This window comes from Sesamum indicum, linkage group LG2 (assembly GCF_000512975.1).
Source record: "Sesamum indicum cultivar Zhongzhi No. 13 linkage group LG2, S_indicum_v1.0, whole genome shotgun sequence".
Taxonomy (NCBI): Eukaryota; Viridiplantae; Streptophyta; class Magnoliopsida; order Lamiales; family Pedaliaceae; genus Sesamum; species Sesamum indicum.
The window spans coordinates 15,856,705-15,872,237 of record NC_026146.1 but is presented as its reverse complement, the minus strand read 5'-3'; the positions used below and the strand labels follow the sequence as shown (position 1 = coordinate 15,872,237).

General features: G+C 29.4%; 1 protein-coding gene across 1 annotated transcript; it reads right to left on the bottom strand.

Annotated features, from left to right (window-relative positions):
* On the bottom strand, positions 987-4,585 carry LOC105156361 (LEAF RUST 10 DISEASE-RESISTANCE LOCUS RECEPTOR-LIKE PROTEIN KINASE-like 1.2). The gene is made up of 4 exons (XM_011072472.2): positions 3,708-4,585; positions 2,619-2,654; positions 2,214-2,471; positions 987-2,003 (listed from the first exon to the last, which is right to left on the bottom strand). The coding sequence occupies exons 1-4, from the start codon at positions 4,462-4,464 to the stop codon at positions 1,042-1,044; spliced, it is 2,013 nt and encodes a 670-aa protein (XP_011070774.1). The 5' UTR covers positions 4,465-4,585; the 3' UTR covers positions 987-1,041.

The following is a 15,533-nucleotide window of genomic DNA, read 5'->3' as shown; positions in this document are numbered from 1 at the left end:
CTAAGTGTTATTAACTCTAGATTAAATAACAAAATGAAACCACAAGAATAAGCATCGCTGCATTGAATTAAATACTCTTTTATTTATGTTTCTACAGTAAGTGAATAATATTAATTGTTGATAGGTGTCTGATATTGAGTTTTAATTGCAGTTGAAGTACATGTTGCATGGACGGTGTGGGTGTCCAAAGACTACAAACATCATAATTTGAGACCCTTGGAGGAGGGCAGGTCATACCTTTCTTACTATATTATTTTAATATTTTTTTCCTTTGGTCTCTCGTCAAGGCTGTGTGCCTGTGCCAAGGTTGACCTGATTTCTTTTTTTGTTTTTTTAAATAAACAATACAATTTATAATAATTTATCTCGATATATAAAAAAATAATTAAATTCAACAAATACATAAATATATTTGTCTTTTATAGGAGAGTGACTATTTAATCAATTAATTGATGGCAACATCTTCACAGTTATTATGTTGAATAGGAAAAAAATTCCATTCTCTTGCTGTATCCCTAAGATCAGAACGAAGTCAGAGAGCTCTTGAAAAGAGAACAAAAGGGTGAAAAACACAACTTACCAAATGGGTTTTTGCTATAGTTTCTAATTTTGTATTAAGAATCAATTGTGAAAAAAAAATTATAAGTTAAGTATTAGTAAAAGTTGGAATTTTTTAAAATAAAAATTAAAAAAAAAATCAAAGATGGAGTGTTGGAACAATAATTTTATACTTACAGTTTTACTAATCAACTGCAAAAGTTGGTAGGAAACAGTTTATAACTTTTGACTTGAAGCCATCCAAAAAAATTATAAAGTAAAAATACCTTATCAACTTATTTTTAGTAATAAATTCGTGTAAGTACTTATTTTCAACATTTGCAAACAATCCCTAAATTTACTAGTAACACTGTACAGACAAGAAGACGAAGAGTGACTATACATCCCCACCCATTTGTTAAGAAATAGTGTGTTATTTGAACACATTCTTACCAATTATACCTAAGCAACTAAATTGAAAGGAAACATATAAGAGAGAAAATCTCAGCCAACTGAACTTGTTATGGTAGAGCTACTAACCCATACATCAGTCACAGCATTAGGTGAGGACTCAAAATTCATGTTCTTCAACAATACAACATCATCTGTTTCTGACCACATCTTTCCACTCACACAATTATGATCACTACCCTCTCTTACATCCTCAAATTTCGACTCCTCACCGCTCCGAATCTCCTCCAGAACACTCAAAACCTCATCCATTGAAGGCCTCATTTCCTTCTCAAGTTGCAAACACCGGAATGCTAACTCAGCCACTGAAGTACTCATCCTTTTGACTTCAGCATCATAATCATATCCTAGCGACGGGTCCAACAGTTCATCAAAAGCATGCTTTAGAATCCTGTTCACGGCTAAGTTAGCCAAGTTGATTTCGTCCCTGCTCCTGCTTATATCCACAGCAGGCATAGAGGAAAGCAGCTCAACTAGAACAACACCGAAGCTGTATACGTCGCTCTTATCAGTGAGCTGGTAGCACTGGTGATATTCAGGATCGACGTATCCAGGAGTACCCTGAGGGGCAGTTGAGACGTGTGTGACGTTATTAGGACAGAGTCTTGAGAGCCCGAAATCAGCAACTTTGACACAGAAGTTGTTGTCGAGTAATATGTTGTCTGTCTTGACATCACGGTGGATTATGTCCGATTTGTGGAGGTAAGCCAATGCTGATGCAGTTTCTATGGCAATGTTCATGCGGACGGGCCAAGACAGAGGTGCTTTTTGGGCTTTCTCACCGTGCAGATGATCGGCCACTGTGCCATTTGGAATGTATTCATAAACAAGCAGAAGTTCCTTGCTTCTCCTGGACGTGCAACCGTACAACGAAACAAGATTCTTGTGCCTCAAACATGTAAGGATCTTGATTTCATTCATGAATTGCTCCACTCTGCGGTAGTTGTGCTCGTACAGGCGCTTTATTGCTACTTCTCTTCCATCCTGGAGCTTTCCTAGTTACCAGAAATACAAGGTTGCAATAATTATAGTATGCCAGCTAGTTGCAACAAAATGATACGGCATGTATACGCTAAATGTAATATAAGATGCAATACGAAATTCAATCCGCTATCCCCAAGTCCGTGTAATTATAATCTAAAGACAGAAATTATCATAATTAGCAACAAAACTAACTCTCAATGATTTTCTTGTAATTTTCTTACCATGGTACACAGCTCCAAAGCCTCCATCTCCAAGTTCTTTAGAAGCATCAAAGTTACCGGTGGCCACTTCAAGCTCTGTGTAAGAGAAAATAGGGATGCCAAAGTAGCTTCTCCCGGTTTCAATGTCCGATTTTGAGGAGGGATCAGAGGATGTGTTTCTTGAAAGGAAGTGAACTTTCTTGATCCTCTTCTTACAATGCCAGAGTACAAACGAGATCAATAAGCACAGAAGAAGGACGGCTCCACCTCCAGATATAGCTGTAAATTACAGTTGATTAAGGTCTGAAACACTAAAGACTGGAAGGAGGAAACTTTGAATAGAATGAGTGCATACAGAGATGGAGAGTAGAAAATGCATGGAAAAAATGTGAATTTTTGGTTTAAATATCTGTTTGAGGAGTTTACCTGTGGCTAATATCAGCACCGACTCATTTCTTTTTTCTGCACCCGAATTTTAACACAGCAAATACATTAGAATATCGAATTATGCTTAGCTGATTAAATCAAAAGAAAGCATGAAATAAAACATATATGAATCTCAGACAACCATCTGCCGGATTCCTATAAACTCTAAAGACTCCAAAATTTCTGTAGTTTAAGGAAGTTTTGAAGTAATCTTGCATGTTTCGCTATCATTAGGATTCTTGGGTGTGAACAAGGTGCACGGCGGTTGGGCTAGCACACAACCAGCACCGGATCAGTTCGGCTGAAACCAACTCAGTACTGTTCACAATCAATTTTGAGATAATCCTAGGACTTTAAATGAGCTTAAATTGGGTCCATTTACATTCAGATCCAGCCCATGAACCATCCTAATTGACGCTCGATCCAGGCCAGCCCAAGCCGGAATCAGGTTCACTTTTTTGTTTTTATTAATTATTTAAGTTTATGGTTATTTTATGAAATAAATAAATAATAAATTAAATCAAGTAAAAAATTATATTTAGAAAAAAGAATAGTGAACACTACACAACGCAGATAATAATTTGAGTAACAAACTTCCAATAATGAATTTAGATAATAACAACTCAAAAAAGAATTAAAATAAACTTTGAAAAAAATAAAGAAAAAGTATTTTCAATTAATGTACTAAAATTTAAAAATAAAACAATAAGGATAAAAGTTTTAGAGTTTCAAAAAAATTTAAAACCTACTTTTATAGTTAATTTAAAAAATAAAATAAAAATTAAATATCATGCATTATTTAAAAAACAATCCAATTGGATCGACCCATTAGCCCGGATTAGACCCAATTCAAGATCAGATAGATTTCGGCCACGTGACTGAGCCAATTTTAGTATTGATGCTTGGGACCAACTTAGAATTAGCTCGACTGCATGTGATGTATGTTGGATCAACTCATTGTTTTTATTATCTCAATCCAATTCTGAACTGAACCAATCTACGTACCGCATATCTTGATTGAGAAACAAACAACCCATAGTATTGCCAGTAAAAGGCATTAATCTGAGAGAAGATTGTAGAATAACTTACCAGGTCTGCATCTCCTAGAATGAGGCCTGCCGGGGCAGAAGCATCTAAAATGGTAAATAGTCGCATTGAAGCCGCACCGCCCACCACTTTTTTCGCATTTGCTGCAGTCACTTGCTGTCCAGTTCAAGACAAACCCCCTTCTCAAGACTTCATCAACATTTCCTGGGCCGCTGTTTCCATCATCTTCTACCGGTGCAACCACGTTTCTCTCGCAGTTTTTCAATGCAATATTTGTAAAATTCTCATCCTTATCATATATCGCCAAATCCCATCTATCTCTACCATTCCCATCACAGCCAACTCTGTGCCTCCAAAGATTCTCGGGCGACGAATTAGTGCAGTTGGAGAACAAACGGAGCCGTGTCACGTTACCGGAGAAACCGAACGTGCTTGTCGGGAGAGTCGTGTTTCTGATTCCTGGAAAACAACCAGTAGCGTATGAATTCCAAACAGCTGCGTCATATACGCGGAGAGTTCGTGTCTGATAGGAAATATCTTGGACGACATATTCATTTTCAGGCAACTGAAGTACTGGAAACCCTTGTTGGCTACAGTTTAGCGTAAATCCAGGGTATCCACAATAAGGTTCTTGCAGGCCTGGAATAGAGAACGGAAAGCTAATGTTCGGACCATTGCCGCAATTCCTCGGCACGCATGCTTCATACCGATAATCGGACCCGCAAGATCTCTTCGATAACAATATAACACAAAGTACACAGATGTCTAAACATACCAAGAAAGTGTGCCTATTGTACATTTCCTTAACATGGAAATCTAAATCTTGAGAAAATGCAATAACGGAAACAGATGAAGACTAAATAATATTATCACATGTATGTCTACTCGATACAGCGAAGCAAGAAAACATGACGCCCACCCCACCCCCCACCCCCGAAGTTATTAGCAGTTCGCAATGATTATTTTGTGTGTATATGAAGTGGACTTGACTTGCGGAGATGACTTCAAAACCAAAAAATATTCGGGCGAACCAATCCAATCATAGAGTAAGTGTGATATATTTGCTTTGTGATTTGTCACTTTTTTTAAATTATAAACCAATCACATGATAAGTATATTGCATTTATTATGTAATTACTTCAAGTTTGGCCAAGCTTGACTGTACAAAAATTTCCCTTTCAAAACTTGGACAGTTGGTCGGCTTTACTTGCCTCAATATTAGACTATTGAAGCTAAATTGGCAATGCTAAGACAGTTGCATGAATTGACCAGTCTCATCTACGACCTTTCCATTGTTTGAATACTAGTAGAGTTGAAACATGGGAGCCCCGGTCTTAATCTTGTACGTCGGCTTTTGTATTAATTAATATTGTTTAAAATAAATTGTGAATCGTTTTACGAGGGAGGTATTTTCTGCCACAGTATGGAAGTTTAAAGGTAAAAGTGAGGTGTTTGCCACTTTTGTTGGATTGATTATATTTGGGTGGAATGATTTGAATTTGAAAAATGAATTTAAAATAATAATTTCATTTTAAATGAATTTGAAAATAAAATACAACTTAAAATGAAAATTTAAGAATTTAAAATTCTTTAAACAGCATTGAATTATTTAAACAAGTTCAACGAAATTTGCTCAAAATTTTGTAGTTTTAAATCCGTCGATTCAAATTCAATATTAGTTTTTTGATTTGTTGGAAGGTATATGTCTACATATACGCAGAATGTAGATAGATTTGTTTATAATATGTATAACGTGACCATCTTGAAATTCTTGATGAATTCTAGAAACTTCATATAATTCTTATGTCATATTGCTTTGTTTCCAATTCAAAAATAGTTTAACATAGTCAATTTAATAAGACAGGCGAACTATATCCTCATCGAACTATTGAAACTATTCGGGCTTTCTTCACTTCAAAAATTGATTTAATTAAGAAATTTCAAGAAAATATTGAGAAGGAAAAGTGTTGTTCAATAAGTACTTGTCCATTTGGAGCAATCTTCACCATAAATGTTGGATTGACACTGACACTGAACCCCTCATAATATCCACCAACATCAATCATTGCACATAAAATGCTAAGCAGTGTCAAATGAGTGGATCGTAACATGTTACTGAATTTCAACAAATTTTATATAACATTTACTTTTCTTTCACTGATCAAATCATCAATATTGGAATTGGATTAAATGAATTTTAGTGATATAAGCCAGCAACTCATATCAGATGCAAAAAAAAAAAAAAAAAATTTGAGTGATTTATAAATTTTAAGATTTTCTCTCTTTAGTGGGGAGCATTTTTACGACGAAAACCGTTAGGCGGTAAGACTCCAAAGGGGATATTTGGGTGATTGCTTATGATAATTTTTTTATAAATACTTAGCTTTTTATTAAGAAAAAAAGTAAATTTTTAATATTTTAACAATTTTTTTAAATTAATTATAGATTTATCATTACTAATATCTTATATATTTTATAATCTTATGAGTGAAAAATAGTATAAATCTATTAAGCTACAGGCCGTAAGAACTTAATCATTGTATAGAATAGAACGAGCAATTCAACTCTCAAAGTTAAAATCGCCTTTCATTTAAAGGGTGTTTGGAAAATTTTATTTTAAAAAAGAATATATAACTTCATATACATCTTATTATAAATTTTTAGAGTATATATATAAGACGCAAATATTTTATTTAAAGAATAAATTGTTGAATTCTTCAGATTAAAAAAAAACAATTGAACTTATAAAATATTAGTAATAAAAATTTTGTAATTAACTCTGAAAGAATTTGTTAAAATTTTAAAATAAACTATGAACTCTTTTTCTAATTAAAAAGAAAACAAAGCTTATAAGTTTTTTTCCTAACAAAATATACCAAATACTTCATAATCTATACTAATTATATATAAAAAAACAAAAATAGATCCTCTGTACTAACAAACGATGATTAGTAACACCGTTGCATTAATTTTTAAATATGATATTCATACCCCTAATTAGATAATTTAAAAAATTAACTGTAATTACTTTTTTTTTTTTAATAAAAGTGACTCCATTGTCATTTTAACGCCACTACACTAATTTTTTTGTAGAGTTGATAATACCTTAAGTTGGTTGTCTTTTTTTATATATTTTTTCAAAATATAATTTATTAATTTATATATTTTATTTTTATTTATAATATATTTTAAATTATTTAATATATACATACAGGAAGGAGTATACCACTATAACTAATACCTTGTAAAATACTTAAAAGAGATTGTAAGCTCAGCAGATACCCTCTCAGTCACAATCACCAATAGCTCTTCATTTCCTTAGAATCTGGCTTTGTAATAATTCTTCCAACTTTGTGGTCAATTTTCTTACGGCCGGTGCCAAGAAATTGATGTATTATATGATTCAACTTCGCTGACTCCAAATAATAAATAATACGGATATATGATTTAATTCTAACCGAAAACGTAAAATTTTATTTCATAAAGAAAGACTCAGAAATCTTGAATACAAATCTATAGGAGCTCCTGTCATAAATTCAAAATGAAGTGAAGTGAACGATTTGAAAACGGAAAGAAGAAATAAAGACTTCTTCTTCCTGGAAAAGATGACTATGTGTATATGCTACCACTTATAAATTAAAGTCGTTGGTCCAAATTTCCATCAAATATGACGAAATATATATATATATATATATATTATTTAATGTGAGTCTATTATAATTTATTATTTTTATAATTTGATAATGATTAAAATATGTATTAAATTATATATTGATACATGAATGTAATAGTGTAATTTTTGACAGCTTTTTAGATGGGCTTGTGGGTGCCCAATTGTGAGATGGGCACAAGGTCCATTAATGGAGGATGTGGGCCGAACTTTCTGTAAGAATTAAAGGCCTCATTAGGCTTTCCGCCCTAAAGAAAAGCTGTATGTGCGTAGGTGGGGAGTTAGCGAAAAGCCTGATTCCCCCCACCCCAAACTCATTATTGGTTTTATCAGAAAATATAAATATTAACAAAACAGAGAAAAAGAAGTCAAACTAATACTTTTTACACCAAACACCATATAAAACACGATTTCTAAACTTTTCATCTCTTGTTTTTTCCTCTTTCCTCGGCAAATATCCATTACTTGTTGTTCTCATTACAACAGTAACAACAAACAACAATAATTGTAAGAAAATAATGAAGCAGATAAAAGCAAGGTGCCGTCACCCTCACAAACACCACTTAAAATTGACTAAAGTTGGTGTCCTCTAAGTTTACATGGAATCATGCCTCTGGATATACTCTTCAAATCATTTATACATATTGCATGTTCCTTTCACTTACAATATATATATATATATACAAGATACAGACCTCCTAGTCTTAGAATATTAGACCCCACAACATTTGTGTCACTACCATAAAAAAATATCAATTGATGATGTTAAAAGCACCAATAATATATAAATATTAAATAAAATAATCTTTAGTTCATAATGATATAATTATTAAAAATATAATAGTGACTAGATTTTTTTTAAATTATAATTTGTGATACATGTGGAATAGCAATCCAATAATAATAGATGTAAGCAGTCGCTATCGATATACATATGTTGCTAATCATTATCTGTAATGACATATAATAATTCCCGTCATTGTTTAAATTCTTAACAATATTATCAAGAGAAATTAAGAAAAATTATATTTTTCGTCTTTCTGCTTTATCATTAAAATGATTTTGGTCCCTCCCTCACCCCCCACGAGTTATAGTTTTGGCTCATTAAATTATCGACTTTGCACACATTTTACCCCTTTTGTCCCAAACTAACAGAATTGCACATGTGAGCTGCACGTGAAGATGAAAAAGGGCATAAATTGGGATGGAAGAGTTTGAAGAATTGTTTGGATGACTTGTACTGATGCTGGGGAAGTAATATTCACCAGAAATTTCTTTTTTCTTCCGCCAAAAATCGGTTCAAGAGGAGAGGCATGAAACAGGGTGATGGTGTTTTTTCGTCACAAAAAAATGTGGAAAAATTGTCTCCATATCAATTATATATGGTTAGATCTCATTTTGGTGTCCCCCTTGACTTTTACGTGTTGTTCACTTGTACAATTATGTTAATTTGAGCGGAAACTTGATGATCGGAATCAAATTTCTACAAAATTGATAACTTGAGGGACTAAATATGTAACTCATGAGGGATCGAAATTATTTTAATTATAAAGTAGAGGGATGAAAAATATAATTATTAATAACAATTTTAATATTGTCATTTATCTTTTTATCACTATTATCATTATTTTTTTAAAAAAAAAATGTGGAAATTAATATAATATTTTTTTTTAATTTTAGCATGTTAAAAAATTAAATTGCTTTTGATAATTAGGATTCGTAATTGTCTTTGGTGCTCCACTTGATTGTAAAGTCCAAACAAACCATCAAGTCATGGAACCAGCTTTTTTCAACTGTTCACATCAATAATCCTAATCTACTTCCTTTAATCTATATTAGGAATAGATTGGGGACTTTTTTTTTTAGACAAGATTGTGGACTTATTAACAAGCTAAACTTTGTGAAATTTGAAGATAGCAAACATTCAATGCATCATTATTAATTTTCATAAATTGTGCTTGCTTTTGGATAAGTTCGTCTAAAGCTCCTACAGAAAAAATTGAATTTTTGCTATACTATAAATAATTACATCAAATAAAATCAAAGAAAAAATTTAAATTTTTACCACGATTACACAATATTCGTCAGGATTTTTAGCTATAAACAAAACATTTGTCATAACTAATATTTTGGTCACAACTGCAAAAACAACGGCTAATGGCCGTCATGAAGCTGCGTTTGATTTGTATTTATCACGATTTCTTATTTTGACTATAGTAATTAAGCGTAGCGAAAAATTATATTTTTTTCTAATGAGGATTGCTTTTTCTAATATATTCTAAAAATTATAAGATGTGATATCTTATTTTAAAAATAATCTCTCGAGTATTTAGGTAACATAGAAACATTAATGATCAGCTTATAAAATTTCAGTAATGAAATTTCTGCAATTGATAAGTTAGAATTTTATTAATTTTTCAAAAAGAAAAATTATAAACTCCTATCATCTTATCTTTTAATCTTATAAATTTACTTTTTTAAAAAAGTATCAAATATTTTATAATATTTTAAAAATGTTATAAACTCATCCATTAGATATGTTTGACCGAAAACGAAGATTTTAGGGGGAAAAAAGTTGAAAATATTAATTGTTGTGCAATTTTATATTATTATTATTACCATTAAAAATAATGTCTATTTAGAATGAAAAATCCTGTTGTGGGACGTACTAAAAAAAATATAAATTTTCATTTTTGGATAGAAAAAAATATAAATGTTGTCATATATATATATAAAAAGTATTCAATGACAATAACTGACAATTATTAATGAGCTTTTTTAGTTATAAAGTGCATTAATCATGTAACGTACGCCAAACACGAGTTAAGTACATTGCATGAAACGTCATCGCATGAAAAGGCCAACTCTTTATTTATTCATCATAGCAATCATAGGTCGGAGATAATATTAGTTTAAAATTTAAATTCCACTCAAATTTATAGGTTTTAATTTACTTTAGCAGTAGGTTTTATTTACTCAATAATATTAGTTAATTATAAGTATTGTATATTCATAATTAGTATATAAATGTGTGTCAAACTATCCATTCTCGCCTAATTTGCGCCAAACTAATTAATGTGCGTCCAGCAAATTCATTTAATTTGTTGTCTATTGTTTGTTTGACCTATTTGGGGTACAAAAATGAAGGGGGGGAGGGGAGCTCCTGATGAGAAGCGACGAGCAGTTGTGGCTTGTTTGAGGAGGTAGGTGGGACTTAGGATATTTGGTCGTCATTCATGCCTATGTTGCAACAATTATTACCCTACCTACTACTCCTTTTAGTTCCATAATATAAAAAAATTTAATATATTTAATTTTTTACTTTACGAAATTTTAAGAAGATATCAAAATTTAGAAAATTTGGCATTTTTTATTTCATTTATTTTAAAATATATAAGATTAAATATGTCAATTTTTTTTTAAATTTGGGAGCATTTTAAAATCTCATGAAGTAGAGGATTGAAAATGTTGAATCCCTATTTTATAGAACTGAAATTGTAATTTCGCCATAAATCTTGATGTATAAAATTGTTGATTTAGGGGTTTAATTCTTGCTATTTATTTTTTTGCAATTTTAGCTAATTATATTAGACCTTATCTGAAAATACAAAATTATATATTTTTTCATTAGAAAAATTAAAATATACCTTCTTTAAAATTGTATTTACCTCACCCTTTTTGTTGGAATTTGGACAAAAAAATTAATATTAATAAAAAAAACTACATAAATTTCTAATTTTACGAATTATGTAATATTTTCATGTAATAATAGGGGGTCGGGTGCAAAATGATATTTTATGAGGGGCATAGTGTAATTTCAATTATTTTTTTGTCGAGTAAAGAGATGAAATATATCTAATTGGTGAATTAAGAATGAATTATCAATAATGTTGAAGTATGAAATATTATCTATCAATTATAATAGTCAACTCAACTCCTCCCTATGCTGTTTATTCTAATAATAATGAAGTTGGATTGAAAACCCGGACGAGGACCTCGGTTGAGGTTGGTTTTGAAGCTTTGAAACGGATTTTAGGCTGGCGGGTTTGGATCTAGTCATTTGGTTCCCAATTCGCCTCAATTATTTTTTATATTATACAGTATATATATTTATATACATAATATATATAATTTGTTTATTTTTAAATACAATACATAAATTTAATATTTTTATAAATTAAAATAATAATATAAATAGTTTATAAACGTTTTAATGTTTATATAAATACTACATATTCTATTTTTTTAATATTTCTTTGCCTAAATAGGTACGTATAAATTTACAAAAGAAAATATTAAGCTTTCAATAATAAATATTATCTAATGTTTATAAATTTATGGTAGTATTATTATTACAAAAAAGTACTTTTTTTAAATTTTTAAAAAAATTAATCGGGTTTTAGATTTGGGCAAACCTGCCTCGTTGCTATCCTTAGGAACGATCTACAATACAAAAATATTGACAAAAAATAAATAAATAAAACAACATCTGGATGAAAGAATTTGAATTCGATGAAAATATTTGAAATAAGGATTTAAACGGCTCTATTTTAAATAGATTTCAAATACGATCATAATGCCATAAAATATAATCAAAATGAAAGTTTAAGAATTTGAAATATTTTGTTATATGAATTTATCCAAACAAGTTCAATAAATTCATTACTATATATTTAAAATCGTTGGATCTAAAATCGTCAATTCAAACACTTATAAAAATTTGTTGAAATCCCTCTGGACTGCCAAATTAGAGAATATCTATAAAACACTAACAAAATAAAGAATGAAATTAAAAAGAATAATTGTGAAGAAATTATTTCCAACGGAATATTATTATTATTGTTATTAATATTATTTGGAAAAGGTATTTTTGAAAGAACTAAAGATATTATCCTATAGTATGAACTATGATCCTATGACCTTCCAGGAACCCTTGTTGGATTTCCCGTGTTCCTCATAATTTATTAAAAAGACAATTATATCCTTAATTGCTGTCGTATTTCCTATTCTAGTAGAAATAAATCAAAACATTACCACAACAAAATTTTGTTATTAAATAAATGAAAATAACATGACATGCGTTTCTCATGCATATACTTTTTAAGTTTTAAATATATTTCGTACATATATAGCACGAATATTCGGTCAGTTGCATATCAGCTTCACAATTTCTATTTAATTTTTTTTTTTAAATTTAAAACTCATAGGCCTTGTTTACTTCGACTAAATAAATAATAGAATTAACTTTATTAAATGAATAATTAAAAAAATCGAGATTAATTATAAGCAGTTTGCTTGTTCGTATAATTGCCTCAAACAACACAATAACTCGTCCCACCAATTTTGACGGGATGAGTTATTGAGGCAAAATAGGGATTTTAGCCGGATTCGGTCCTTTGTACCGGGCTCCAATTTACTAAAATAAATAAGCTACTATACTATAGTAAACTTGTTCATATACCATGAATAGTCCGAGGCCTTAATTAAACAAAATTAGGAGAATAACACTGCCTGAACAAATTTGAGGTTATGGATTTAAGTTTTACCAAACATATGGATACTTGACTATTTTATGTAAGGGTGCTCACGATGCAATTTTGATTTTTTTTAATCTATTTTAAAATTGAATTACTATTGGCGGTTTTATAAAATAACTTTTAAAATTATCATTTTCAAAACTAAAATCAAAGGTGCAGTTAGGGGTGATTACTGTGCGGTTTTAATTTTTTTAAACTTATTTTTAAATTAAATTGTCATTAACTATTTTATAAAAAATATTTTTTTAAATTGCTACTTTTAAAACCAAAACTAAATGTGCGGTTTGGCAGTTTTAATATTTATAATAACCATAAGACATAGAGACTTATAAAATTCAAGAAATAGAATAAGTGTTTTAATGTAGCAAGCAAGAAAAATCAACATTATGTGTCATAGGCTGCCAACACTTTTCACAACTTTAAGTAGATTAAAATATAAGATCATATATATATATATATATATATATATATTAATCCAATAAGAAAATACTCAATCTAATAAAGTTCAATGGTCGGTCTTGGAGAGAACAAAGCTAAAAGGCAGAAAGACTGAACAAAGAAAGTGGTACGAGAGAAAAGAGATAAGAGGAAAAGGAGGAGGGAAAAAAAAAACAGGGTAGAAAAATTGAATGAAAACATTGAGACAATCATCAAAAGGGTTTAAAACTTAAATGGACTTAGAGAATTAAATATTTTTTTGTGATTTTTTTTTAAATCTAAATTAGAACCAAACCACTAGTTGGATATGATTCGGGTGGTCTTAAATTTTTTTGATTACCCATAATTTTATGTAAATTTATTTTATAAATTCTCTATTATATTTAATGTGTTAAAGTGATGTATTTTTTAAATGTTCAATTTATTGAAATAATTGATAAAGTAATGTGGGAGCATAATAAAGTGGGGTGGGCAGTCATATTAATTCAGCATGGGTTGCATTATCTGTTTTGGATCACTCAAAACCACCTTTTTTTAGTGTAGATGCTTTTAAGATAATAATAATGTTGACACAAACATATGCGTGTCCCAAATTTTAATTAATGGAATTTGCATGTGCGCAGCGAATTATTGCTTTTTTCCATTTTTAAGTTTAATAATGCAGCTTTTAAGATTACCAACTTAAATATTATTAAACAATATATTAATTGTTACTGATTTTACGTCACACTCTTTAATGGTCCAAAAATATAAATATACTTAGTTTTTATTGGGGAAATAAAATTTAAAATATGATGTAATATAAAAATAATTGAGTATATATGTACAGAGGTAATTATGATTAGGATTAAAAATAGTTATCACCTCTGAAGTATCCACCCCACATCAATTACCCTATAAAGTATTAAAACCTTCAAAAACCCCTCTAACCTTTAATTTTTAACTTTGAAAAGTTCATTTTACCCTTACCAAAGTTACTATTTGAAAATTAAAGAGAATTTTAAAATGCCAAAATCATCGTACGTAGAAACTTTTTCTAATTCTAATTTTGTTTATTTATCATATCATGTTCTTACTATTTGAAAAGAAAATTAAAGAGAATTTTAAAATGCCAAAATCATCGTACGTAGAAACTTTTTCTAATTCTAATTTTGTTTATTTATCATGTTCTTTTTATTTATGTAATCTTAGTACTTGGAGCTCATATTATTTTAATTTCACTTGTTTGTCAAATTAAATTAAAAATAAATTTATACATACATATATATATATATATTTTACTTAAAAAATGTACAATTAATAAAACTAAAAGGCCTGATGAGCTAATAAAAATATAGAATTAATATATATTTACAATATATATTTATATATATAAAAATATATAATTAATAAAATCAAAATACTTGATGAACTAATAAAAAAAATGCAATTAATATATATTTATATATATGATAATTATATGCATATATAAATTTATTTTTTACCTGGTTTGACAAACCAGTGAAATTAAAATAAAATGAGCTCCAAATACATTAGGATTATAAAAATAAAAAAGGGTTCGATAAACAAATAAAACTAGAATTAGACAAAACTTTGACAAACGATGATTTTGACATTTTAATTTTTTTTATTTATTTATTTTTCACAAAATAATTTTCATAAAGGGTAAAATGGATTTTTCAAACTTAAAAATTAAAGGTCATGAATTTTTTTTTAAAGTTTTAATATTTTAGGGGATAATTGATATAGAATGAATATTTTAAGAGTGATAACTGTATTTAACTCTTATGACTATAATTGTTTAAGAAAAGAACATTTGAAAATAATATATATATATATATATATATATATATTAGAAAGGTCAGATATGTTATCTTGCTTGTTAGGGTGCATCGGGTCTTTCTAGGAAGGAATCAAATATTTAATGCATAGGTTTTGTAAAATACGATAACGAGAAGGTGACCATAACCTTACCTTAAAGATTCAAAAACACCAAAATATTAATAATTGGTGAATGTGATTAGTGAGGTATTATTTGTTTTAATTTTATGAGCCTCGTGTCACATATTTGTTATTGAGAAAATAGCTCGCTAAAAAAGTGAAATATTTAGTGCTTATAAGTGTTACAATCTCCTTTTATGCAATTGATTGTGAACGAGTACATGGTTCATTTTCATAGATGATGTTTGGTAATGGAGCGTGCAATGTATAGTTTGTGTTTTG

Bases quoted from the DNA above. Each gene is read 5' to 3' on its own strand.
- LOC105156361 (XM_011072472.2), bottom strand. From the start codon at position 4,464: ATGTACAATAGGCACACTTTCTTGGTATGTTTAGACATCTGTGTACTT. The intron at 2,655-3,707 runs GTAAGTTATTCT...ATTCGGGTGCAG, and splicing joins TTCTAGGAGATGCAGACCTG to AAAAAAGAAATGAGTCGGTG. The intron at 2,472-2,618 runs GTAAACTCCTCA...TGTAATTTACAG, and splicing joins GGTGCTGATATTAGCCACAG to CTATATCTGGAGGTGGAGCC.